This window comes from Nyctibius grandis, chromosome 1 (genome assembly GCF_013368605.1).
Source record: "Nyctibius grandis isolate bNycGra1 chromosome 1, bNycGra1.pri, whole genome shotgun sequence".
Classification (NCBI taxonomy): Eukaryota; Metazoa; Chordata; class Aves; order Nyctibiiformes; family Nyctibiidae; genus Nyctibius; species Nyctibius grandis.
In genome coordinates this window covers 41835955-41862452 of record NC_090658.1, presented here as the reverse complement: position 1 = coordinate 41862452, position 26498 = coordinate 41835955, and the positions used below count along the sequence as shown (strand labels likewise).

General features: G+C 37.5%; 1 protein-coding gene across 1 annotated transcript in view; it reads left to right on the top strand.

The window, feature by feature from the left end:
* WDR64 (WD repeat domain 64) overlaps positions 1–26498 on the top strand; it is an 80774-nt gene that overhangs the window by 6251 nt on the left and 48025 nt on the right. The window contains 7 exon segments of the mRNA XM_068395910.1: positions 5624–5726; positions 6182–6285; positions 9867–9896; positions 17791–17898; positions 19546–19760; positions 20270–20404; positions 23112–23191. Coding sequence (XP_068252011.1) covers positions 5624–5726; positions 6182–6285; positions 9867–9896; positions 17791–17898; positions 19546–19760; positions 20270–20404; positions 23112–23191 — 775 coding nt within the window.

The window sequence follows — 26498 nt, the reverse complement described above, 5'->3', positions numbered from 1 at the left end:
TGGTAACATCCTATCTGTAATGATTGCATCAAAACAGATATTTCCAGGCTTATTTGAATGGATCCTAATAAAATAAAATGGGATTGGTTTGTATCCTGCACGTTGCATGGTGGTAGTATTTTTAATTTTTTTCTCTGACAAACTCTGTGGTTTCAAAATGGTCCAGGTAATCCTGGAGAGTTTCTAATTTCAGGAATGAAGCCAGTGTTCTTTGTTCTTCTGACAATTCCACAGGCTTATAAGTGTAGCTGCACTACAGCTCTAAAGTTTCCTTATCTCTTTTTCGTCTCTTGACATTCAAAGATGTACACATTTACTTACTGGTGAGGATCATAGACCTTTTTTTTCTTCCACCCATATCTGTAGCTCTTCCTCTTTTTAAATTTCTTTTATTTTTAAGTTGACTGTATTTAACACTTGACCAACCTAGGTCCCACTTGCTTTTCTCATCCTCCTTAGCCTTTTCATTCCTTTTAAGTGAAACTTTACTTCTTCTGAAAAAAAAAAAAGCAAATCTACTCCTTTACATGTTTGAAAAATCTATTGAAATAGTAATTGGCCTTTTAAGACTGCAAAGTATTCCGGGTATTCTAGTTGAGACCAGCTGTTGTTTGAGAGATGGTGAAAGAGACAGATATGCCTCCCTTACCTGATACATGCAATCTTATTATGTTCATTAACCTACTAGTTATATTAGACAAATCACATTTATAAACTGCAACTTGGATATATCATTAGTTACCCTCTGTGAACAATGTAAGTAGACTTGATCTTGCTTCAACTTCCTTTTTATTACTTATTTTTTCAAAAGTATCATTGATAAGTTACTTTCTGTAACATCCTAAATAGCCATCATGGTTTCTGCTGTCTGTGCTCCAGTTTTCTAATGATTTTTTTCTAAAAGAAAAAATTGTATTTCATTGTATTTCATGTATTTCATCCCTCTTCTTTCGAGTTCCCCTGCTGCTTTTGGCACTGCTGAGCATGCCCTCAGTCTTGAAAGTCAAGGAAGAGGGATACATGTCATTTTGTTCCTTTGATATTCCTCTTTTATCATCTCTGTCTCTCCCTCACACCCCTTTCCCAGAACTCTATCCCTGACCCTTTGTTCCTCTCTTCCTACTTTCACAGACTGAATTTTTTCAAATTTACCTCTCCGTATCTGGCCTCTCTTTAGCTTGACAAACTCTTCCAAATATATTCCCATGACCTAAAAGATCATGGCCTTGTGTGAGTGTTCCTATTTCTTTATCTTCCTGATATTTCTCTTTTTCAAGTACCTCCATGTTCAAGGGTTTTCTAAGTGTCCAGCAGTCTCCACAACAATATACTCATACTCAAAGGACACTTTTTTAACTAAAAAAAAATTAAAGTAATTTTATCCTTGACAGTCTAACAGCTGTCATTTATGAGTGACTTGGGAAACTGACCTCTGCATCAATTTCCCAAGTGTAGTTTGCACTTTGAAAGCTCTATTTTTTTAGTGGCAAACATCTGAAAGATGTGTAAATGGCATTTTGCTTCATCTTTTATGCTCTTTGTCAACCTCTGATAGACATTATGGGGTGGGGCTTGTTGGGATCCCCTGTCTCCATGTTGTAGTCAGCAGAAGCCATTTATGCAGCTGTTAGGGATTTCTAAGATGCCTTTTCTTTGGGCAGTGTTCTGCCTGTTGGGCAGAAGCAAAAGATTAGATGTGGCACTGCCTTATGTCTACAGAAAGTATGACAGGACACACCTGGGTGTCTCACTGAGAACTTCCACCTCTGTTGGCTTTAGGGCAGCTACTGGCCTACCGCAACCACTGCATCCAGCATCCTGTCAGGACTTAGGAGTGACCTGATACCAGGTCAGTCTGTCATTAAAGAATAACTCCTCCCACCAAAATCTTAGTCCCCAGTAAGGTGAAGGGTCTGTTCTGCACTGCCTGGAAAACAGGAACATACACTTAAGAAAGTAAAATGCCACTCCTATCTTCAGTAAGGGCAAGAGAAAGGATCCATGGAAGTACAGGACAACTAGCCTCGCCTCGATTCTTGGTGAAGGTGATGGAGCGACTAATTCTGGAAACCATTTCTGAACACACATAGGACAAGAAGGTGATCAGGAGTAGTCAGCATGGATTTACAAAGGGGCAATCATAGAAATCATGCTTAACCAACCTGATAGGATTCTACAATGAGGTGACTAGCTTGGCGGGTAAGGGAAGAGCAGTAGATGTTGTTTACCTCAACTTTAGTAACATTTTTGACATTGTCTCCCATAACATACTCATAGACGTGCTGACAAAGTGTGGGTTAAATAAGTGGGCAGTGAGGTGGAAAGAATACTGGCTGAACACCTAAGTGATACAAAACCCAGCTGGAGGCAAGTCACTAGTGGTGTATGCCAGGGGTCAATACTGGAGCCAATACCATTTAGCATCTTCATTAATGACCTGGATAATGGGCAAGAGTGCATGCTCAGCATATTTGAAAATACAAAACTGGGAGGAGTGGCTGATACACCAGAGGTTTGTGCTGCTGCCATTCAGAGGGACCTCAACAGCCTGAAGAAATGGGCTGACAGGAACTTCATGATGTTCAACAAGGAAGTGCAAAGCCCTGCACCTAGGGAGAAATAATCCCATGCACCAGTATACACTGGTGACAGACCAGTTGAGAAGCAGCTCGGCACAGAAGACCTTTGGTCCTTTGAAAATGAGCCAGCAATGTGCCCTTTTAGCAAAGAAGGCCAACAGCATCCTGGGCTGGTTTAGGAAAAGGATTGCCAGCAGATCAAATGTGGTGATCCTTCCTCTCTGTTCAGGACTTGAGATCACGCCTGGAGTACTGTCCAGGTCTGGGCTCCCCAGTACAAGAGATGGAGCTACTGGAGTGAGTCCAGTGAAGGGCTATGAAAATTATTAAGGGGCTGGAGCACCTCTCATATGAGGAAAGGTTGGGAGAGCTGAGACTGTTTAGTCTGGAGAAGACTCTTGACGTTGTGTGTAAATATCTAATGCAGGGGAGGAATGAAGAAGAGAGAGACAGACTCTTCTCCATAGTGCTCACTGACAGGACAAGAGGCAAAGAGCACCAATTGAAATACATGAAATTCCATTTGAACACAAGAAAACACTTTTTTACCATGAGGTTGATCAAACACTGGAACAGGTTGCCCAAAGAGTTTGTGGAGTCCCCATCCTTAGAGATATTCAAAACCCAACTGGACACGGTCCTGTGCAACTTGGTGTTGGAAAGGGGTTGGACTAAATGATCCCAAGAGGTCCTTTTCAACCTCATGGCTTCATAATTCTGTGATTTTGTAACGCTGCCTTTATGCGTATTATAGGTGGAAACCTGCTACAAGAGTATTAATTGATGATAGTGGAAAGATTGCATCCTTAATTTTGGGGGGAAACACTCCATTATAATGTTCTAGCCACACCAATTCTTTCAAAACCCTTCTGTTTACTACTAAACAATTGGGGAATTCAGATGGAACTTAAAACTCTGAGAATCAACTGTGAAAATGCTATAACATGAAAAACAGTCCATATGTATGAGTTACTAGTGTTACCACTTTTTAATTCATGCTGGGTATTGTGAAGAATATGTTATTATGACTTTGCAGAAGGAGTATACACCTGGAATTTAGGATACTAAATCCTGTATCCTGTTTGGATACAGGATGGAAAGACAAGGTGATATTACAGGAAACTAGAAAGAGGAATGTAAAGGGCTATAATAGACAGGTGATGTATTGACTGATGATGTATGATAGATAACTGTGTGCATGGTGAGGAGGGAGCTGTGAAGTGAAAGATGAAGAGTAATGTTGTGTAAGAATATTTTTTTTGAAATATGTACATCTGAATCTCTCAAAGAAGAAAAATGTGAGTTCTGTTGTATACTATGAAAAATGTCGACCTAGAAAAAAGTGCAAAGTTTTGTCTTGCATCCAAAGGGACATTGCTTTTAGAACTGTCACGGTTTAAAGCTGGGCCGGCTATTAAACCTGCGGCAGATGCTCTCTGTTATCCCCCCCCCTCCCCCCAAAGGGAAAGGGAAAGGGAAAAGGGAGAGAGACTTCCGGGTTGGAAAGTTAAAACAGTTTTAATAAACTATAATAATGAAAAAGAGGATAATAACAATAATAGAAATAATCAAATATATACAAATATATATACAAAACCAAGATTGAGCTCCCCTGAAGTCAGCCACGTCACCACCGGCACTGCAGGGCAGGCTTCGGGAAGGCCCAGGCTGGGCCTAGCGACGGTCGAGAGCTGGATTCAGGAATGCACGGATCGGGATCGGGGGCAGCAGGAAAAGAGACGGAGTCCTCCTTGGACACCGGCCATAGCAGAAAGAGAGCGAGACCCTCGTGATCCCCCCGCTTTATACTGAGAATGACGTGTATGGGATGGAATACCCTCGTTGGTCAATTTTGGGTCACCTGCCCTGTCCGCTTCCCCCTGCAGCTGCGACCCCCCTTCGGCTCTTCACTCGTAAGCAGTGAGGAATTCAGCAGTGACCTTGGTTTCTCTCAAGAACAAGTACAGCAAGAGCCTTTCTGCACAACATCCCTACCGGTGCCTCAGCGATAACTACAAACTTCGAGCGTTATCAGTCCTGGAAGCAGACACTGTCTGCAAAAACATGCAGTTAGTTTCAGAAAGTGCAGTTACTTAGAGGAGACTTAGCTGAAAGTAAAAATCACTGAAAGGAAAATCGGCCTGGTTTAGGCCAAACCAGGACATTCCACCCCTTATTCCATACCATTCACGTCATACTCAGATCACCACTAACTTTTCATTTTAAAATATATACAGAAATAAAGTGAGTATATATAATGCCCATAATATGAGAAAGGAGATTAAAAATATCTGTACAGCTGAGTGGGGCTGAACTCATTTCCTGGGGAAATTACTAACCTACTCTTGGGTACGGAGCTTAAGGTTTGGAGAGCATTTCAGCTGAAGTATTGTCACAACCTGGGACAGAAATGAGCTACTTATCTGAATATCCTGTCTGGGGATCTCCATCATGATCAGTACAAATGGAACATTGCCAGGCTTAGGGAGATGGCTGAAAAGGAATTTTAAAAATGGACTTTATATTCAGTTTTTTTCAGGCAAATGGGAATCTGCATATCTTTATGAAAAAGCTCTTCTGTGTAGGCTAAACACTACGCTACTTTGAATCTCACAGTTTATAAATATAGTGAAATCTGTTTTGTCTGCCTTATACTGTTTTTTCTTCTAGCTGAAGTCTAGCTGAGGAAGCACAAGTAGGTAAAACTGGAAAAAGGAAGTTGAAGATGACTATTTACAAACAATCGTTACAAGGCAAAGCTGAACTAACAACTCAATCAATCCTTTGGTTTTTACTCCTAGAAGCCCTGTGTATGCTGGCTTCTTTCCAAACACTGAAGAAAGATTGCATCTGAGTAGCAGATCTCAGCAATCTGAAGTCATATCGACAGCTAATGGTTAAGGCAAATAACACTAGGAAACTTATTCAAAGAATATTAAATTATAAAAATGTCAGATAAATATTTTACTTTATAAATATAAACTTATATTCCAGAAGTAGATTTGTTATAAATTGCTTGTTTTGTTCTATTTTGTTTTGTTTAGATTTTTGGCTGTTTCATAGGAGAAAGTGATGCCATGTCTTCCCAGATGAAAGAAGAAAACATGGTTTTCCTTGTATCTGAAAAACAGCAGATTACTCACGCAGGTGACATACTTCATCTTGTATCCAAAACTAATTTTTTTTTAATGCCATGTGTTGCACACTTTATTGAAGTACAGTAATAAGATCTCATGTCTGTCTTTGCTTATTATTCATGCTGCTGCTTCTTATGTGTTCCGGAACATATGGTTTTTTACTAAACTCATTGTGTCTGAACACTCGACTGCTGCCTTGCCCAGCTCTCCATTTTCCTAAATTATTTTGAAATTATGAATTTGTCTGTAGAAAGAACTAGCACATCTGTAATACATTAATGATATTTTAAAATGTAACATGATTATTTACATCAAGTATAGGGTAATCTATGATATAATGCATTACTGCCTTGGAGTTGGTACAAACATGCATTTCAGGAAGAGAAAAAGTTCTTGATATTATTATTCTATTTGTTTAGATTTTCTGTGTCTATAAGATGAAGAGTAATATTTTGTCATTGACAGTTGTCAAGAGACAAGACGTGATTAAGGGTATAGTGAAGGTGCCCCACCTGGATTTGACAGTAACATCCTCGCAGAAAGGAGTGTTAACTATTTTTAACAACCAGGTAATTCTGACTCAAACAAACTTTGCTATTATTCAGTTAGGCGGTATATATGGGAACCAAGTGAACTGTGATCTAGCATGCAAACTTACCCATGAAAAAGAGCTAGTTATCTTTTTTTATTAAAGTTAACTTTTTCTATATTTTTAAATACAGTAGGAAATATACATTGTTATTTTCAATTATAAACCTACTGAACAGTCCACAGAAGTTGACAGAAAGTAGAAATGGCTAATAAAATACATTCTTAATGGAAATTAGTTTAATAGAAAATAATCTGCCATTTCTTTTTAGAAAAAGCTTCCTTTAATACAAAATGTGCTATTGGAAGTAACCTTTGGATATACAGTGGAAACCAGAGGATTAACTATTTTCTACAGCTACTGAGAATATCTAGAATGGACAGAAATGTTTATCAGTTGTTTACAAAGAAGAGTTATTCAATACAGCAACATCTAGAAGCTTCAAAGTCTTGAATTTTCTGACAGTCTGCATGACACTGCTTCACAGTTACTCCCCTCATCAGCAAAGTGTAAGGAGATCTGCACCATTTTAAGTAGAACTTCAGGCTCGAGATGCTGTTAAAGTAGAATTTGTAAATGAGTCTCCCAGATGCTTATATTACTATTTAGAGGTATGCGCTTCTAGATGCTATGAGGTACATCACGCTTCTATGCTCATTGGCTCTTTACATTTGTACAATTTTAATACAACCAGTTTATTAAAATTTGTTTCAGACAATGCAGTAAAGCTTTAAAGCAGCACCAATACTTTCTAGGGGTTTCAGCTAATTAGTGCATAATGCTTATGACAGGAGCATGTAAAGCAAGAAAGGACTCCTGTGGACGATTAAACAACAAAGCAATACTGCAGTTTTGGTAAATACTGAAATAATTTATTTGAAAGCCTAGTTCTATGTCCTCCAGAGCATTATCCCTCTTATGTACCTATGAAAAATAATTTCACAAATTATAACGTTAAAAATAGCTCTCTTCCCCACTCCCACCTCCCCATGCTGTTTTCAAGTTGAATTGCTGCCCCCTCATAGACTGGACTGATGTCACTCTGACATCAGTGACTGCAGCATAAATGATTTTACACCCAGCTGCTTAACGCAGTGAATTAGAGACCTCAAATCTCACTTATAAAACTGTACGTTCTGAAAATGACTGAGGCATTACGACAGCAGTCGTTTACTCATTGTATGGTCTCTGATCTCAGTGGATCTGAGCAAATGAATTTTGCCTTCGTTAGAATTGCTCTGATACATCTTCATGCAAGGAAGAGAAAATTCTAGTTCTTTAGCATTGCAGTCATTTGAGTCCTGTTGCTAGAATATCACTTCACATCGCAAAGGTGAATATAGAGTTGGCACCTTTTGCATCATTCTTCTTCTCTCAGAGATCAAGGATTTAAAGAAACCTGGCCTTGAAGTCTCAGCTAGTGAGTTGTTTTGTCTAGTTTGGCTTTGCAGGATATTGGTAAGGGAATATAAAGATGCTTGCCCTGAAGATGCTCCTTGGTGGGACTTGTGCTCTGGGTGGAGGGGCCAAAACATGAGTTCATGAGCAGTGCATTGACAAATAGACAGAGAGGTTTATTTTTGTATAATTGTTGCATTTTTAAAGCGCAGATTATTAAACATATGGTGTTATTGGATGCATATATATCCCACAGAAGTCAGTGTGTTCCATGTATATGAATGAATAATATTTGGTCTGCTATAATTAGTGAATTAGGTCTGACAATACAGAATTTAACTGTGCCACTTCTGGGGCATTTGACTAATAAGAAACATACACGTCGGGGAAGAGACAGGGCCATATTCTATTCATTCACCCTGGTGTAAATTGATGTCCAGTGCAAGCAAGCTTTCCACAAGATCAGCTTAATATTATTCTCTTTGCTTTTTGGAAAGCAAATATAACTTGACAATTTCCTTAATGATTGTGTTATATCCTTGGAGTCAGTTGACAATCTAGATGAGTTTTTATTTGATAATGGGTAGAAACTGAGAATAGTTAAAAACTTAAAAACTTCACAAATAAGAATAAGAACAATAAAGATGTTGCAAACCTTCACACAGCTTGTCACTCTATTGAACTTCAGTTAAATAAGAATCAGATTTTTTATCAGCTAATAATTAGTATCAGTCATGTTAGATGGCATTAAGAATGCTTAATTTAGTCTGTATACATCAGAATAGCTTTCAAAATCATCTCCCATTTCACCAGTGACAGGCTTCCATCATCCACTACATAAATTGCTAGTGAATCTAATTATTGTCTAAAGGAGGGCTTGGAGACTTTTATTAACCCTGGTTGCTGTGATAAGAAATCCCATGTTCTCTTACATATCTGCAGCTACTGACAATTGAAGTGAAGGCAGAGAAATATTCATTTGTAGAACAGCAGGTTCTCTATTGGAGGGCTAAGCATTGCTTTCTGCTACAAATGTGGACCTTATGCTTCAACACCTGTATGCAGTTCTGCATTATTAGCCATTTCCTGCTTACTCTAGAACATGAAACATAGTTACCCTTCTCAGGATCTGAGACATGGCTGCTGCCTTTGTCAGCACAGAAGACCTGTAGGAGTAGGCAGCCTTAAGGAAAATTCTCTGTGCATGCTCTAGTTAATGTTACTGTAGATAAAGCCAAATCTGGTAACAGTGCATGGATATTAAATTCTTGATAAACAATAGTTTTAAACTCTGCTCAAAGACAGTCCATGATGACACTGGGCATCGCACTTCTATGGGAAGAAAGTCTTTGATCCTAGCTACTTGGTTTATGAAACGTGGAATTGCTGGGATGGGAATGAGGCACCACTGATTTATTACTGAAGATGAGCAGTGGCAAGAGGAGGTGAAAAACCAGCTGCAGTGGTTTCAGAAGGGAAAACGTTGAAACTGCTTTTAAAAACTGAATTGTAGTGTTGTTAAGGGATGAAGAAGGTGACCCTGTCTCTACTGGATGATGGTGACAGGTATGCCTACCCCTCTGACTTTAAACACTTCAGTTTTTGAGTCACATGCTACACTGTCCACCAATAGTTAACTTTTCTGAAAGGTGCTGTACCAATATGGGTATTCCTCTTTGCAGCCTAATGTGCTACCTCTACTGGGTATTTTGCTGGTACTAGTTGACATGTCATCTGAGCCAGCATTAGCCTGGGTTTCTGTATGCCACATCCTACCTCTTACAGGAGTTGAAGCTATTCTAGCTGTGAAAGACCATTAGAAGCACAATTCCATGAGAAGAACAGCTGATCTGTACTCCACTGTAAAAAAAGGGTATTTTTTAAACTTATTTTGCTCACTCCAACATCTCAATTAAAAAAAAAAAAACAACAAACAAATCATGAAACAACTGTGAGAGAAAGAGGGGGTTTAAGTTTCTCACTGTATATAAGGGAACAGACAGGATGTACATTAAAGATCTTTCTCTGAAGATCTTAACCACAAACTCTTTCTGTTGTCTGTTACTGTTCTGTTCTGCCTGTGATACAGGAGAGCTGACTGTGTTCAGACTTTTAATTTAATTGCTAACTTGTTATTGTGACAACATATTTTTGTTTTTTCAGATGAGGGTTCTGGCAACCACCACTGTTGAAGTAAGTTAATTTTCTTCCTTCTGTTAAATCATTTGAATTAAATACCATCAGGTATTAAAGTGAAAGAATCAGAAACTGAGAATTATTCTAATGCTACTTCCAACCTTGAGACTTCTGCATAATTTGGCATAGGATGCCATAGGTCAAAAAGATTCAATTTATTCCTTTCAGTTATAGAAACAGTTGGGTAAATCGATTTCTTTCCTCTGATAAAAAGAAACCTCAGAGAAATGCTGCTTTTTCTACCAAATTGTCCTTTACCCATTACCTTTCCAGAATTTTTTCTTCTAAAAGTTCCAACACTTCAATCGTCACTGTAAAATTTAAATAAGAAAAATTATAAGTTCATTAGTGAAAAACAGTTCTACATCTTGCTAGGTAGATTGGTTGGCTACACTGTATATACTTTAAAAGCTCATTTTTACCCTGTGAGTAAGATTTTGGGTAATAAGCTTCCTTCAGATGACCTCAGACAAGACAACTGTCATCAGCCTTAACAAAGTGACATGACCATTTGCCCTAAAAGTCCATGTAGGTATCTTGTGCCGGGGACAGTGCATTTTGTTGATTCTCTCTCACATATTGTGAATGTTCTAAAATGCAATAGAAATACTCCAGACCACAGGCCCTACTATTCCAACTCAGAAAACAGCTCTGGGCCTGGGTTGCGTTTGATTTGTTGCAAGAACTAATCCAACCTGTGGAATCAATGCAGAGAGGTAAACTGTGAGAAACGTTCTTTGGACCTATCGACTTTTGGAAACTTTGACTAGAATCAGCTTAGAACTTCTCCTACAGCTGTGTTACAGGAGTGAATTTTAGTAGTTTGTACCTGCTTTGATTGTAGGAACAACTTCCCTAGTCCAAATATGCCAAGGTAGGATGAGAACAATGTTTGGTGCTTGTCCCCGGAGACACCAAGGGGAAGAAGCTGGAGTGCCAGCCTGATGCTGCAGTGGGCAGTATGCGGCTGCAGGGTCTTCTTCCTCTCTGAGCACTAAGCACTAATCTTAGAATGATTCCTCAGTGGATGTGGAGGTCTTTTTGCTGTGGCAGTAGGACAATACTTGGCAGCCATGGCAGAATTAGGCACCGTTGAAGGACATCTCTGCCATAAAAAATGTGAAAGGAGGATATGTTTAACATAAAGGTATCTCTAAGTATTATGGTGTAATACCATAATTGTTAGGATTGTGATTCCAAACAGATACAATACCAAAACTCGTAGTTTTAGTATCCACAGATAACACTTTAGTATCTGTGAGCACCGACTTCTATTCAGCTCTGCACCAGCTCTGTGTGGCCTAGCCTGATCTGTGGTCTCTGTTGTCATGTGCTGCTCTCTCATCCTTTCCCAGATGAGATGTTTCCACTTTTTCAGCCTTCCCTAGGAAAAGGAAGAATTAGGTTAGAAATAGTTTGGATTCCTCCCCCTTGGGATGGAGGATCATTGCTGCTGGGGATCACTAGATCAGTTGGGATCATTACTGCTGAACATGGCAGTCTCTACCACAGGGTGTAAATTCTTTCAGGGGAAAATCTTTGGCTTCCCAGGGACATGTATTGACTGAGGAGCTGCCGGCTAGTGAAGAAAAAAGAGAAACCCATGCCCACAACCTTATGAAATCCTTCTGGCACTGCGTCTGGAAGATTGAATGGTATTTGGTGACGTCATGTTACTTTGTTGTTGTTATATTCACTTTTTTGGTATCAGAATTGTGACATTTTCAGGAGACCTAGTTAAAAATGACCCCCTTCTGCTTCCTGCTCTGCCTTGTCTTAGGGAATAGGCGATCTTCTTTAACATTCTTATTTAAGTGTTTGCACTGAACAATCCTGTCCTTAGCCAATATACTTTCTTCTCATCCTTCCTCTAACTACTGCACTGAAAATAGAATTAAAATAGCTACTACTCGGCTTGAGGTTGAAATTTTGGATGGTTGTTAAAAGATTTTCATGTTTGCAGACATAATATTTTAAGCTATTTTATTCTTAAAATGGAAATTCTATATCCTTATGTCAAATAGCAATGAAATAAAATTCTAGATTGTTTTGAGAGAATAAATTCCACTTTCCAGGCAGTTCAAATGTATGATGCTATTAAATTTATTACCTTGGGAATTCTTTGAGAATAAATCTCTAGAATTGGGTTGGGGTTTTTTATTCTGAATTATGCTTATTAAAACTGAAGCTTTGCATTTTAATAGCTTTTATCTAAACGCGTAGTAAAAATCAAAGGCCAATATCTTACGTGAGTGTAAAACATCACCCACCAATTACTTATTAAAGATATGGTGAAGTATACTAGTTGAAGAGCTCAGCACCAAATGGTTATAATGTACAACTATGGACCATACCTCATGATTAATTTCTGAATAGCTAAAGAGAGAAAGTTGCCTTTGCCTTGCAGGACTTACATTTCTCTTTTTCAGATCTGCAGAAATAACACTCCATTCTTTTCTTACTGCAATTATTATCCCATTTTCATCTGTTTTAAAATCAGCAGCAGCACTGGCACTAGCTAATCAATCAAGCTATATATTTGTAGGCATCTTTGTGCAAATGAAGCAAGGTACTGAATTCAGAGATAAGTTATCAGACTTCAAACCTACAATCCATTGATAAACAATGATGCATATAGAGGGTGGCTAACAAGTTGCAGAATAATCCTTAGGTTCCTCTGCCCTCTAGCATTCAGTGTTCTCATTCTTATGGTGTTTCAGAACAGAGATTTACTCAACCAGAACAACAGAGGTCTTGGCCCTGAGGCTACTGAGACAGAAAGGCTGTGAAACACAGTAGTTCTAGGAATAAAATCCAGTGGATTGCAGCCATCAGAATTTTCCCAGCATCACGATGGTATAAACGGAACATAAACTATAAGTACAGATCATTTACTATTTTGTTCCAGGGGTGTTATGGAGAACAGGTCACTTCAAGAAAACCGGATTTCATTTCTTGATGAGATTATGTGACTGAGTGAAAAGAATAGAGACATAAATATAATAATACACTTAAAACTCTGTGTAGTATTCAACTTAGTACCATACGACTTTCTGTTTTAAAATACGGCCACTGAAAAAAAAACACTAGAGTGCATGTCAAATGGATTAAAAATTGTCCAGCTGACAAGTCCCAAGAATAGTAGTCAGCATAGAATCATCACTGAATGATGATGGGAATACTGGTAGTGAACAAGTCAGTTCTCTTGAAGAAGGGAAATGAAATATCCTTAAATATAGCATAGAAAAGCATAAACTGACCCAGTGGATGAGCCAGAGAAGCTGAAACAGAAACTGTATTGGAAATGAGGGAGTGAAGATAGAGCCCTTGAGTGACAGGATGGAACAAGGAAATAATGAAAACGTTGATCTGGTGCAGCTGCCTCGTTTGTCTGTCAAGTACTACAGTGCTAAAAAGGGAAATTCTTATAGCTTTTGCTCTAAAGCTGGAACTTTTTGCTTATAGTCTCTGGCAGACTTCAGCCACTTCTCAGTGTGTCGAATTAATCTATTGATTTGTGCGTTGCTTTCTTCAGGACTTTCATACTATTCGTTTCTGAGTAGTCTCAAGCCACATTAGGACCCTGTTTTGGTCAAGAACTTTAATTTTTGATCTTAATGGTAGAGCACCATGCTCTGCTGTTTACACAGCCTGTTTAATCCACATGCTGAGGCCACTGAACAAGAACTGGCCTGGAAGGCAGTGCTAGCTAACTTGAACAATCTCTCTGTCTCTGTTAGGCTCTAAACTTCTCGGTGGACATTCTGGACTATGCTATGCAGGAAGCCAGACTCAGTTATTACAGTGGTCTCTCCAGGCCTTTATATCCACTGATCTTTGGTGTAATTTAAGTAATTTCACTGGAATTATTGAAGACAAATTTACTGCAATTTGTCTTGAGATGAGAATCTTTCAGTTATATACATTAAAACACTTCTGTTGCTGCCTATTCAGGAAATGTCAATTTCTCTATGCTGGATCTTTCCCTAACTGACAACTTATAATAAACTGGTGCAATAAACACATTTTTTCTACTTTTGTGTTTATATTATCAAATATGACTGTGCCTATAAATAATGCAAAAGAAGAGGACAAATCTGGAGTACATTTTACTAATTCTTGCTTTCCGTTGGCATATACAAATTGCACGTCATGTGTTGAAACTTCATTTTTTCAGATACTTCTTTAGACTGCCAGTCAGTAATTAGAAATATTTATATTCTATTGAGAGGAGAATATTACAAGAGAAATTCTGTCTTGGTTGAAGTCTTTGGCCACCATTTTCCTCCTGTTGGAGTGTTCATTGTTTCTCTACCTGTGTGTTTCTCCTTTCACTCAAAGTTCATTGCAGTGCAGATACTGTAAGGAAATTTTGAATGTGTACACCATATGGTTTTATTTGTATGTATATTAGACATAAGCTGATGTATGTAGCCTTTGTATAAATCTTGTAAAAAAAAAGCTTCATATGAACATGTGTTCCTATTTACTCTTCAAACCAGAAGTGGTTTTAATGCTTCTTAGGTTGCAATTTCTGTCAGTTTTTCTCTTGTTTTTAGTGAAATAGTATCTTAAAGATAATCGTGTCCCTAAGCCAGTGGATGCTACTATACAATGGCTAGGATGCTTCACTAGAAAGATCAAGCTCAATTTTACTTGACTGGTTTTCAAATGTTTACTTAACCGCAAGCAGACCTTTCCCTTGATGAATTAGAGCACAGAGCTGTTCCTATTTGGAGTAAAAACAGAGCAGAAAGCACACGTTATTCCAACATCTCTTTCCCTTTCACTGCTAATTCTTTAGGGGAGTAATAGTCCTCAACCCTATGAGAGAAGGATTTTCCCTGAGAACATGCTAAGCATTCAGATACCTTTACATAGCAATGCATGGGTGCATGTTCCTGGTTTCATTTGCCTAGGGACTAACTGCTGCCAAGTTCTTGTTTGACAGTCTGATTTTCTAGTCACAGATACTGTAGCAAGAGAGGGAAGGTGATGCCTATACTCATACCCTGTTTGGTGGCTCAGCATCTTTAGCTACATGGAGAGAACAGTGAGGGAGAAACTGATATCCAGAATTGCCTAATAAAACCAGAATCAAAGTTATTCTGTAGATTGGTGGGAAGCAGAGAGTATTATGGCCCTGTAGAGTGTTAAGTATATGGACTAACTTAGACTCCAATGTAATTAAGAAACTAACTAAATTTTGTAAAGTTTAGTTGCTTAGTTGTGGAAAGTTAAATGTTTCTCATTTTTCCTGAATGTGAAAGGTTGAATTTCATTTATCTATGCATATGAAAATCTAAAATAAATTAATTGACTCCAGTGGCTATATCAGATTTTCAAAGGGGCAAAGGGTGTCTGGCATCTGTTTCTATCATCAATGAGAAAGGATCTAGCTTCCTCTCTTCAGTTATTCTATCCTGTGGAAAGGGCTCTGACCTCAGCTGAAAGAAAAACTTAAAAGTCTCATTGTCAGGTGCCAGCACCCGGTAAATACCCAGCGCATTTTTACCTGCAGATAGACATGGGATAAGACGAAAAAGACAAGACTTCACAGAATGTCAAAGAGGTGACCTATAACTCCTTTAGAAGAAAGCTTCAGGAGAGTAGACTTTGATAGTAAGCCTTGAGGCAGAGAGGCTAAAGAAAAACATTTGCTCTTTGAGACATTTAAAGAAACTTGTCTGGAAACTGTAGCTCACTGCTGGACATGTGAACATCATTGTTCTAATATTTTGCTTAATTCCTCTGTTAGAATTAGTAAATTGTACCCTGAGAGAAGAATATCCCCTGCCAGCCCAAATGACAACAGCCAGTTTCACTCTGCCCTATGTTCTTAAAGTATTTGAATTTGACCATCAGTATGCAAAAACATAATAGTAGCCTTAAGCTAATATGCCTAAAAGATGTTTAAGTATGATAAAGACATTTCCCTTGAGTTGCCAAGCTAATCTCTAGCCTTCCCCACTCGTTCTTCCTTAACTGTTATCAGACATCTGACTTTCTTCTGTCTTCCAAGCTTATCCTCACAGATTAACTGAGTTGTTTCTCCCAACTAGGTGGGAAATACTTGGTGTTCAACTGGGATAAGTCCCCTTTCAAGGCATATACGGGGGACAGAATTTTTAATGGGCATTTGATCTGTAAATACGGACTAGTCATGCCTTCTCAGATCACTATCCTGTAATGTGATTTGTCTAATTGTTTCAAAGTAGTATCAGAGATTCTTGGTTGTATTTCTAGGCAAGTATATGAAATAAAGTTCTTAGTATCAATGTTTTAAGTCCTTTCATCAGGGCATGTTTTATTGCCTAAAATTAAACTACAACACAAAAGAGAACGCAAAGGTACATCTGTCCCTTAGACTTTCTCTGTAAGCCGTCAAGTGCAAAGATTCTCCTTACTGCTTGCTTTTGATCTTCCTTTTGCCTCTATACCATCTCACTGCATGCGATAGCCTCCAAAACCTTTGCAAGATGCAGCTGTTACTTTGACTGCATCATCACAAATCAGCACTACAAAATAGCAGCTTAATTACAAATATAAAACCAGCTTTTTCATACCAGTTAGTCATTGTTATCTGACACTACTGTAAGGACTCTAAAAAGCCACAGATAATAAAGTCTTCTGTAAGAATCACCAAGCAATCCATAAAACCCCTGCAGGACTCACATTTTCCATGTGTTTATTGTAGAAAGCAGCACAAGAAATCATTGTAAATGTGATGCATTACCACTTGCCCACAGGCCATTAGGAAGGAAAGAAGCTTTCTCCTGCAATAGAGTGTTGACATCACTCTATCAGGATTTTGGACCCTTTACACTAACAGCAAAATCAATATTGCCAAAATCAACTGCCAAAAAAGTGTTGTTTAAGTCAGTGTCAAATGTTTCTTTGTCACTTTAATCTGTAAAAGAAAATAAGATGTTTCAGTCAGTATTATTTTATAGATGTTCTGAATTATTTTAAAATAATAGGTAAGTGTGCCATTGCAGACATAACAAAAAACACCCTGTATTTCAATATGTGAACTTAATACAGAAGTAAGATAAATATAAAAGCCTATATAATAAACTGTGAAATAAGATTGCTGAAATAAGATTTTTAAAACTTACTGAAATGGAAATGAAATAGAACATATTCCATTTCAATCCCGCTCTTATTTGGGAAGGTCCACTACATTTTGGGGAAAAAAATCAGGCAGGTATTAACGTTTCAACAAAAAAAAACATTCTGGCCAGGATAGTAGTGAATTTGAGTCCCTAATCTTACACTTTGCAAGAGAAATTATTTTACATTAAGACCTGTATAATTGCAGGTATACTTGAAAGATGGCTTAATATGGGCAGATGTACTGTAAATCTTTGTACATATTTGATCTACCTGTTGGGAGAATTAAAATTATTTAATACAAGTTACTTATTTTCATAAACTTTCATTTCAGTAGGGTTTGTGCTATTACAGCTGAATTTTTTACTGCCTTTTATCTTTCTTTCATTTTGAACTAAACTGTATCCAAGAAAAATTTTAATCTGCTTTACCATGGATGTTGTAGCTTAAATTTCCTCTGCTCAGAGTGCTTTTTTCAGAGTGTCATCACAGTTCAGCGAACAGTATAGATGTATTGTGTCTTCTCATGTGCAACATTTGTGCATGTGAGGTGAGTCACTGATAACAGAGGTTGAGCCTGGCACCTCTGTTAACTTCACATGAGCTATTCCTGGAGTTAGAACTCTCAGTTCCGTTAGCTGGGATGGATCTAGCAGCTGCTAGTGCAGAGTATATGGAATTTATGTGGAGATGGTTTAAAACATGTACTAAAATAACAAAGGAGGTTATAAATTTACAAAGAAAATCCTTCTTTAGCTACCCTTTTTATTTTCATCAGGATACTGCTTGGATCACTGGATGTGATTTCCTACCTCAGCTGAAATATGTCGTGGCTGTAACTGAAAGGACAGTCATCTTCTGGGACTATAAATCAAAAGGGAGCCAGGTACTATGTTGGATCAGGCAAATGTTAAAGAGGAAGCCTGAAGAAGATTAGTCTTTGTTTTCAATGTACATTCACATTCCTTTTGTCTAACAGGATGAAGGCATTAGCTTTTGTCTTTGTAGGAACTCAGTGAAACAGTGGCATTTACACTAAAGAAGGAATATCCTTTCCACACCAAATGGGATTATTAGACTGTCTTAAAACCTTGGAAGAAAGAGGAAAATTTTGTACCATGTTGCAAACAAGCCCCCAAAGAATTTATTTTCTATGTATATCTAATGCATATGTGTGCACATGTATAGCTAATGTGTGCGCATGTACATATGTATAACTCAGAATCTATTAAGAATCAAGGGATAGGTTTCCCAAGGAACTTAACATAGACTCCTTTGATTTAACTTCCTGGTTTAAAGAAAATATTTCTTCATATCCTGCATTTTGTTCAGGACTTTCTAACAGCAAAAGCATCTTGATATTGACAGTGTATGTCCAAACAGTTAAAGTTTTCTTGAAAGCCTTATTACAAAATATGATTTTTGCAAGGATTTCTGACCCGTACAGGAGGATTTTTCCACCTGTTTCTAGGGCTTTTCTCAGCAATTCTGAGTTGGCTGAGAAGGTTAGAGGAAGCAAAGTAAATATTTTAGGATGAGATCAAGTGTTAGGATTTTTTTTTGTTGTTCTCAATATTAAAAAGTCTCTTCCCAAGCTCAGACAGGTCAATGGAAGTCTTTCTGTCAATCCAATTGGACTCCTGGGAAGGAAGACTCAAACATGTATTCTTCAGTCATTATTCTCCAGGTTTCCTCCAGTCATTACATCAGTGAGAGTTGAAACTGTCCTATGGCTGAATAGGAACAGTTCTCTTTCGAGACCACAGGAATAATATATAGACAGTTCTATATCCGTGTTATATCTCTTTAATGTTTCTGTGCTACACAGACAACGTTGAAGCAGTTAATTCCTATGGCATGTGAACAGTTGCCAGTTTAGGCTGGCAAGGATGCCTTAATCAAATAACAGATGGAGTCAGGCAGTACAACCAATAAACTGTATAAAGCAGATGACCCAAAATCCCATTCCCAGGACTTCTCAGTCTAGCAAAATACCACAATGGCTTTTAGCTGTATTCACTCCCACTGTCTCAGTTCCTGAAAATTCAAACACCTGACCATATAAGTACACTTGGTGCTCCCAGGATGTATTAATAATTAGAACTCTCATATAATTTCTCTCTGTGTTTTACTGCGGCATTTTGTGGTTTGAATTATTCTTTAATTTGGCTATTTCCCATTTTCTTGTAGACAGCATCTTATTTTTGAACAGGAAACTATATACAGTCTTAGCAAATATACCATCCCACTTAGCATGGTGAGATCCTCCCTAAAATTTGTAACTCATATTTCCTCACTGAAATGGAAAAGGCTACCTATGAAATAAAGCCTCACTGAAATCTTTAAAGTTTGCGTTTAACTTCACTTGGTGATGATCTTCCGTGAGTTTCTAATACCAGGAAACAGCTTCTCACAGGCAGAGCTTGAGAAAACAAAGTCAAGAACTGAATGCTGATGTCAGCAGATAAGCATGATATGTTCAGTCAACTTAAGGGCTCATGTGCAATGTCTGATAAACTACCATATTTCACAGAATAATTGCTTTATCATCAAACCAATGGAAAATGGTCTGCTCTGTGTTTGCACGGTGACTATGTCAGATCACCTGGCTAAGGACAATATCCTAATGGGAGATGATAAGGGTTATGTTCACCTGCTTACTGTGACCAGTGATGACTTCGGATTGAAACAATGTAAAGGCAAAGATGAATCACAACTTCAGGTCTTGGACTCCAAAACTTTTAACATGTAAGTTGCTTACGATAAAATATTATCCATCTGGCAATTTTTTTAATTTGGGTTTTCTCTGGCCTAAATAGAGGATTAGCTTTTGTGTATAAATTAACCCCACCTAACAAAGATAATTTTTCAAACTGCAGTAAGTATGATTGCTTGTTGTCGTGTAAAGGAAATGCCTTCATTTTCAGTAGGAGATCTTACAGGAGATCGTACAACGGAGAGGCTGCACAGTAAAATTACAGGGAAGAATTCACAATTGCTGTTATCCAGTTTGACGGAGGCACAGCTTTATTGCGCCCAGTTGGATGGAAGCATAATTGCTACTAGAGAAGTACGTGATTCAACACTAACTTTAGCTCTGCTTGCTTTTGAGCTGGAAGAGTGGTTCTGTGTCTGCCCTGGATATTACATGTTAGCATTGGTTGTGTATAATCTCACTGAGAAAAACCCTATCCACCTATAGGCATATTGCAGTAGATGCTAGTATATCCTAATAACATCTCAATTTACATTTCTAGTGTTAAACGCAAGCTACATGATGACTGGGTTGTGAAAGTTAAGTATATTTCTGACCTAAATTGTTTTGGATCCTGCTCCTCAGACAGAATTCGTTCATTTGTTTTGGATGACATAAAGCGGCTAGAGGACAACTTGTAAGTATATGACATCTTCTGAAAAAATAGACCATTTGCTTTATAACTCTGCATGAGATCAGTGCCTTGCAAGATGCCATCATGTTGTATTGAAGCTGTCTTTTCTATAACCATTGTTAATACAAACAAAAATACAACTACTTAAATACTTGAACATTTCTGTTTGTTAGCTTTTGATGTAGGAGAGGACTGTCCATATATGTTCATTACTCACAATAAACATAAGTTACGTTGGCAGTGTTGTCTGCTCCAACTTCTCCTCAGCAGGCAAATTTTAGGTAGAAAATTGATTGCTTTGTTACACATATGTCATGTATCCATTAATTTAAAATTTATATTCACACAAAAGTATATTCAACTAAGTTTCATTTACAGTTTCAGTTTCACAAGTTTCAGTTACACAACCTTAAAGCAAGAAAGTAATGTATTCTGAGGGCTGTGAAATGGATTTACTATGCAGCAGGAGAGGGGTTGTGGCCTCCTTAATTGTGCCATATCATTCATATGGCCCATCAGTGCTATAACTGATTCCAAGCCTTACTAGTCTGTGATTTTAGAAGAGTTTATAGCCCAATTAAAAATTAAATAATACAAACACAATTTGATGTAAAAAGGAACTATAAATAACATATAGATAGAACTTTTCATTCAGATAACTCAATACATTGTAAACATTAGAGCAGCTTCACAATTCCTCTGTGAGGCACATCCAGAGATTAATAGATTTTTAAGGCTAGCAACAATTATGATAATCTGTTTTATCTCTTGTATAACACAGGCCATAAATATTCACATAGTACTTCTTGCATCAATCCAATAACTTTAGGTTTTATGAGTATTACATATCTGTTGTGGATCGGAAAGTGAAATATGAAATAATTATAGCTTGTCCAAGGTCACATACTGTGTCAGGAGAAAAGCTGAGAAATCCCATTTGATTTTGCTGAGAGTTTTGGAAAAATAGAATTAATTTGAGGAGAAAAAAAAAAAAAAAGACTGTAGAGCCAAAAATATCGTCAAAAGTGTGTATGCTACCACCACACACTGTTTGCTATACAGAACATTAACTGCAAATATCTTGGTACGTCTTTTTCATTTAACACTGACTATAATTGTGTCTCCAGTTCCAATAAATACATTTCTCTAAGCAGTTTCATGCAGCAGCTAAACGAAAATATATTTAGACAACTGAAAAATGACACAGCTGTTAAAATTAAATTAATAGCCCTAAAAATAGCAATGGACCAAATCACATTGGAATGCCCATTCCATAAGTAATTATGGTTGAAATATATGATTTACTGGTACTAGCAAAATAAATTTCTCCAATTAACTTTGCAGCAAGCAATTGTTATTGTGCTTGAAGAGGGATGCAATGTATCTTGTCTGCTATGTGACTGTTAAATGTCTTTGTGGATAATGGCTGATGAGCAATTATAATAATTTCTTGTAAAGTATCTAAAAAAAGGGAGGTGTGGATGGGATCACCGGGTGCTTCTGTTGCAAGGCCATGACTTAGGAAGGACTTCACACTGCTGAAACCTCTTATTCACACTGATCTTAGAAGAGTATCAAGATGGTTCATTAAAGAGCCAATAGACAGTTATATAAAAGTATTAAATTTAAGAAATAAAGGAAAAAGATGAGAAATCCTGAGGAAAGCTGCCAGTCACACATTTACTTGCCATTTTATACCATCAAGAGAATTAAGACTCCTCTGTTAGAGCTCTGGAAAGAAAGTTTTTCTCCCTCTAAGTATTAGAGGGTGAACAGCCTTTTATTTACACCTGCCTACAAAGAACAAGTTCTTACATTAATCCTCAAAGTTTCCAGAGTCTTTTGCCAAATTTACTGTCATCCTCAGTTATGGTTTTCAATATCCATGGTTACTCTCTAGCCCAGAATAAATAAACTACCTACTTGTCTGTATTTCAAAGAAAAAAATTATATGTGTACTCATTTAATTCTGTATAGCTTAATTACACTGACAGTTATTGTTTCCTCGGAAAGATGGGGGTTAGCCATGCTATTGCTGACTCCAAAAATCAAGGAAATATTCTTCATTAGTAGCAATGTAGGAAAGATGGAGAGACAAGCAGAAGTTGCTCAAAGGATGGGTTTAGAAGTGACACTGAGTCAGTCTCAATCTGTGTTGGTTTTTTGAATTCCTGTGCTTTTGCAGTGAATGCAACAGAATAATTCAGTTGAGTTTCAGAAACTTGCTGTGTCTTCATGTTATTATACAATACAAAATAGATAATAGACACTGTGTATTGTATAATACATTATACGTAAGCAGCAGAAAAGTAACTGCACTTACTTTATGCAAAATAGAGGCCACAATAGACCTCCATGTCTGAAACAGGCAAAGGCAGTTGGTTTGATACTTTTCCTCAGTAAAGAACTGCTTTAAGCACACAGACATGTGTGAAGGCTTACTTTGGCAACAGCTACCATTTTAGGATTCTATTTGGAGTATGACTGATAAAGGAATCAGGTGTTCAAACCAGAGATTTATTACTTTAATGGAAAGTGTGCTGTTCCCATTTTGTTGACGCTAGTATCTAAGTCACTGTTATAAATCAGTTTGCTTTTAACAAGAGTTTATACATTATGCAAACAGATATTCTATATACTACAGAAAAGTGGAATGACTGTATTTTCCTAATGTTTCTTACCTGATTAACTGTTTTATTAATAATTACAGACCTGTAAAGGAATTTTCTGTCCCTAGAGGGGTCAATGCCTTCACACAGTGGGGAAAAGCAAAAGTAATTGTCACTGGGGGTAAGTACTGGGTTTTTTTCCAAGAGATTGTACTGTTGTGCATTTTTTCCCCCATTAAATAAGATCAAATAAAGCTGACTTAGTATCTTAATTTAAATAATGGCTTCTGTCTTAAATGATAGGAAACAGAGATCTTGCTTTTAATTGCTGGGAGCCTCGTTCTAAAAAGATACTGTTCCTGACAGGAATCTACCAAGGGCTCAGTCTGGGTTTGATTCAAGTATCATGTTATTTATATAATAAAACAGGAGAAACAATATGTTGAACTACTCTAAGGCACCTTTGCAAGTCATGGTGGTGACTGTCTTGGCTAGGTTATACATATTACTCTTTGCAGTATCAGCAGGACTCCCATCCTTTCCTATTACTCTTTGGCCATCCTTTCCTGTCTCAAACAATCACATTGGCCCATCTTAATACTTTCTGTTTCTCTTCTCTCTGATCACTTTTCCCCAGAGCTTTACTGTTTATTCTTTCTCCCAAAGCAGACTGCAGAAATAGGACTCTTACCTCCATTTCTTCCCTGTTATCCGGTAATTTTATGAGCCTTTCTATTTCAGTGGTCATATTTCGTGCTGCAGAAAGGTGGCTGGAGTACGGCAGCAGTCTTGTTTGTATTTTCTGTCTGACAGGGTGGTGCCCTGGAGTGACTGTCAGACACCCTGGAGATGCTGCCTGTCTCCAAGACTTCAGTACAAGAGTCTTGCTTAAATCTTTGTTAAAAATTGTTTTGAACAATGTATCACATAGCAATTCTTGTGTCTATATTTAACAAGAAGAAAAAAATTGCTAAGGGTCTGCTGTCTAGCCTTTATAATATGCATGACAGTAAAATAAATTTGAAAAAAAAAAAAGACCTAGACATGAGAAATAATGCAATTCACGTTGACTTGTAGCAGTTTACCAAAGGGAAAACTATGACAGATACCAAAATAACTATCAATCAGACAGTTCTATTGATTTTCTAGACATAAGATTTAAAGGGAAAGCAATAGGGCTATAGGAAAGTTGTTAGTGAAAATTCTGAAGTTCAGCCTTGGGGGAGATCTTATTTACATTGATTATCTTGTCACAAAAAGTAGTCTGGAGAAATTTACTGATGACATAAAGTAGGGAGGCCCTATAAAACAGAATGTAGTTAGTATTTCCTACAGGTAGAACTGGAGGATTTTACTGTAGTAGTAAAAACAGGGTGAAGTGTCTGAATAGGACAGATGGTCAATTACACAGGAACTTTTAAAAGTTTCTGTTATACACTGAAAATTCTCCATATAGAAACAGCAGAAGAAGAGAAAAATCTGAATAAACTTCCTAAGAAAATAAGAATAGCTATGGTAGGCCAGACCAAAGGGCCAGCTCACTATCCCCTCATCGACAGTGACCAGCAATAAACACCTATGGCACAGTATACGAATAGGGCAATCATGCAGCAATACTTGCCCTATGTAGCTGTGTAAGTTGAAATATCTGTTCTGCAGGTAACAAAGCATTAACTTCTCTGAATCTGACACCAGTAAAACCACATGTTGTACTGGGATCCATTGTACGGTTGATATGAGCTATGTTTGAGAAAGATTAGTTGAATATGGAAAAAGGGTGGGGGAAACCTATCACATAGAGACTAAACCTATCACACTGGGACAAAAAGTGTATTTTCTATATCCTAGCAAAATGACAATTAACAAGGAATACCATTGCTATCTATAAAAATATCAGGAGAACAAATATTAGAGCAAAAATGAGAGCAGTGATGTTCTGGAAGAGTCTTCTGAATACTGGCAGTTGCAGAAAGAAATATCTTCCTCAGTTTAAACTGGAACTTGAAATTTTTGAAAAGGATAGACTGCATTTTTGTCTGTGATGGTTGGAGGCTAGGCTTGTAATGCAGGACCGCCTATCCCATCTAAACAGCTACCTAATTAGAATATTTTAGAAAGAGATGAGCTCTCTCAACACTGCATTTTAATTTGTCTTGACTTCACTGCACAAAAGTACAGAAAGCATGGCCAACATGACAAAAGTTTAATAATATTGTGTTCAAGTACTCTGTAATGATGATTTTGAAAAAGTATAAGAATTGTACTTACGTCTAACAATCTTCCAATCTCTTCCTGGATCGTAACATTTACATGCCCTTGATTTGGAATCCTGTCTTGCTTGGTCACCCGCTGACCTTCATCTTGATATTAAAAGGCATCCTCCTGCCTCTCACCCACATTCCCAGTGCTTAGCCCTGCTGCTTCCCTTGAACACAAAAGGGAATTATTTCTGAGATGGATTACTAAGAGAAGAGAGTGGGAATGCACGGCCAAAGACAACGACAGGGTGGGGTCATCTCTTTCAATTTCACTGTGAAGTTCAGATCAGCCAGGGGCTACTATGAAGCTCCACCCAGAATTAAGATAATCCTTCAGTGCTTGAGAGATCCATCTACTAAAGTCTTCAGAAGTGGAGCTTTAGAGTTCAGTGCTCTATTGATAAAAGACACTGCTCACAATGGCACAGCAGTCAGTCAGACTAGAGCACGCTGTTTGCCTCTGTATCTTAAAAGCCATCCCTCTCTCTTATCTGGCTGAGAAACGCACGTTGATGATCCAGTTAATGAGAGACTTGAACTGTTTCAAATGAACATAGGCTAGTCTTGTTGATTAGCAAGCCTACAATTTTACCTGTAATATAACCTAAAAATCAAAGACCAGAGCAGTAAAATGATTCAGGAATCATAATATATGGATTTCTTGGTGACATGTGCAAATGTTTGTGAAAGCTATGTTTATATGTCACATTCAGTAATTAAAAGAAAAAAAAAATCCGACCTTTGATTGCAGGCTAGCTTCTAAAGTATTCAGTGGGGATAAATCTTCTAACCACTTTACTAAGCCCCAATCTATTGTTATTTAGCCAGGTGTTTATAGCACAAATGGTATGCAAAAGACAACAATGTATTATTACACTAGGAAGTGACTATTAACATGTTTTAACACCCTTACTCTTCCGTATTCTACTTGTTGTATTTGAATATGCTCGTGAGTTTGCCAGTACTGTGACACAACCTAATTTTGTCTTCCAGATATTTGAAATCTATAATAATGAATAAGAAAGATACAAGCAAACCTGGTACAGAGTTCACTTTTCATGATAAAAGTTAGACTTCTTCAACCAATAAAATGATAAAAGCCTGACAGTGGCCTAAAATATGGAACCCATAGTAATTTAGAATAACTTCTCTGTGTAGCATTTTGCATTAATATTATGTCAAATGGTAAAGTGATATGATTTTCCTCTTATTCTGTATCCATTTCAATTC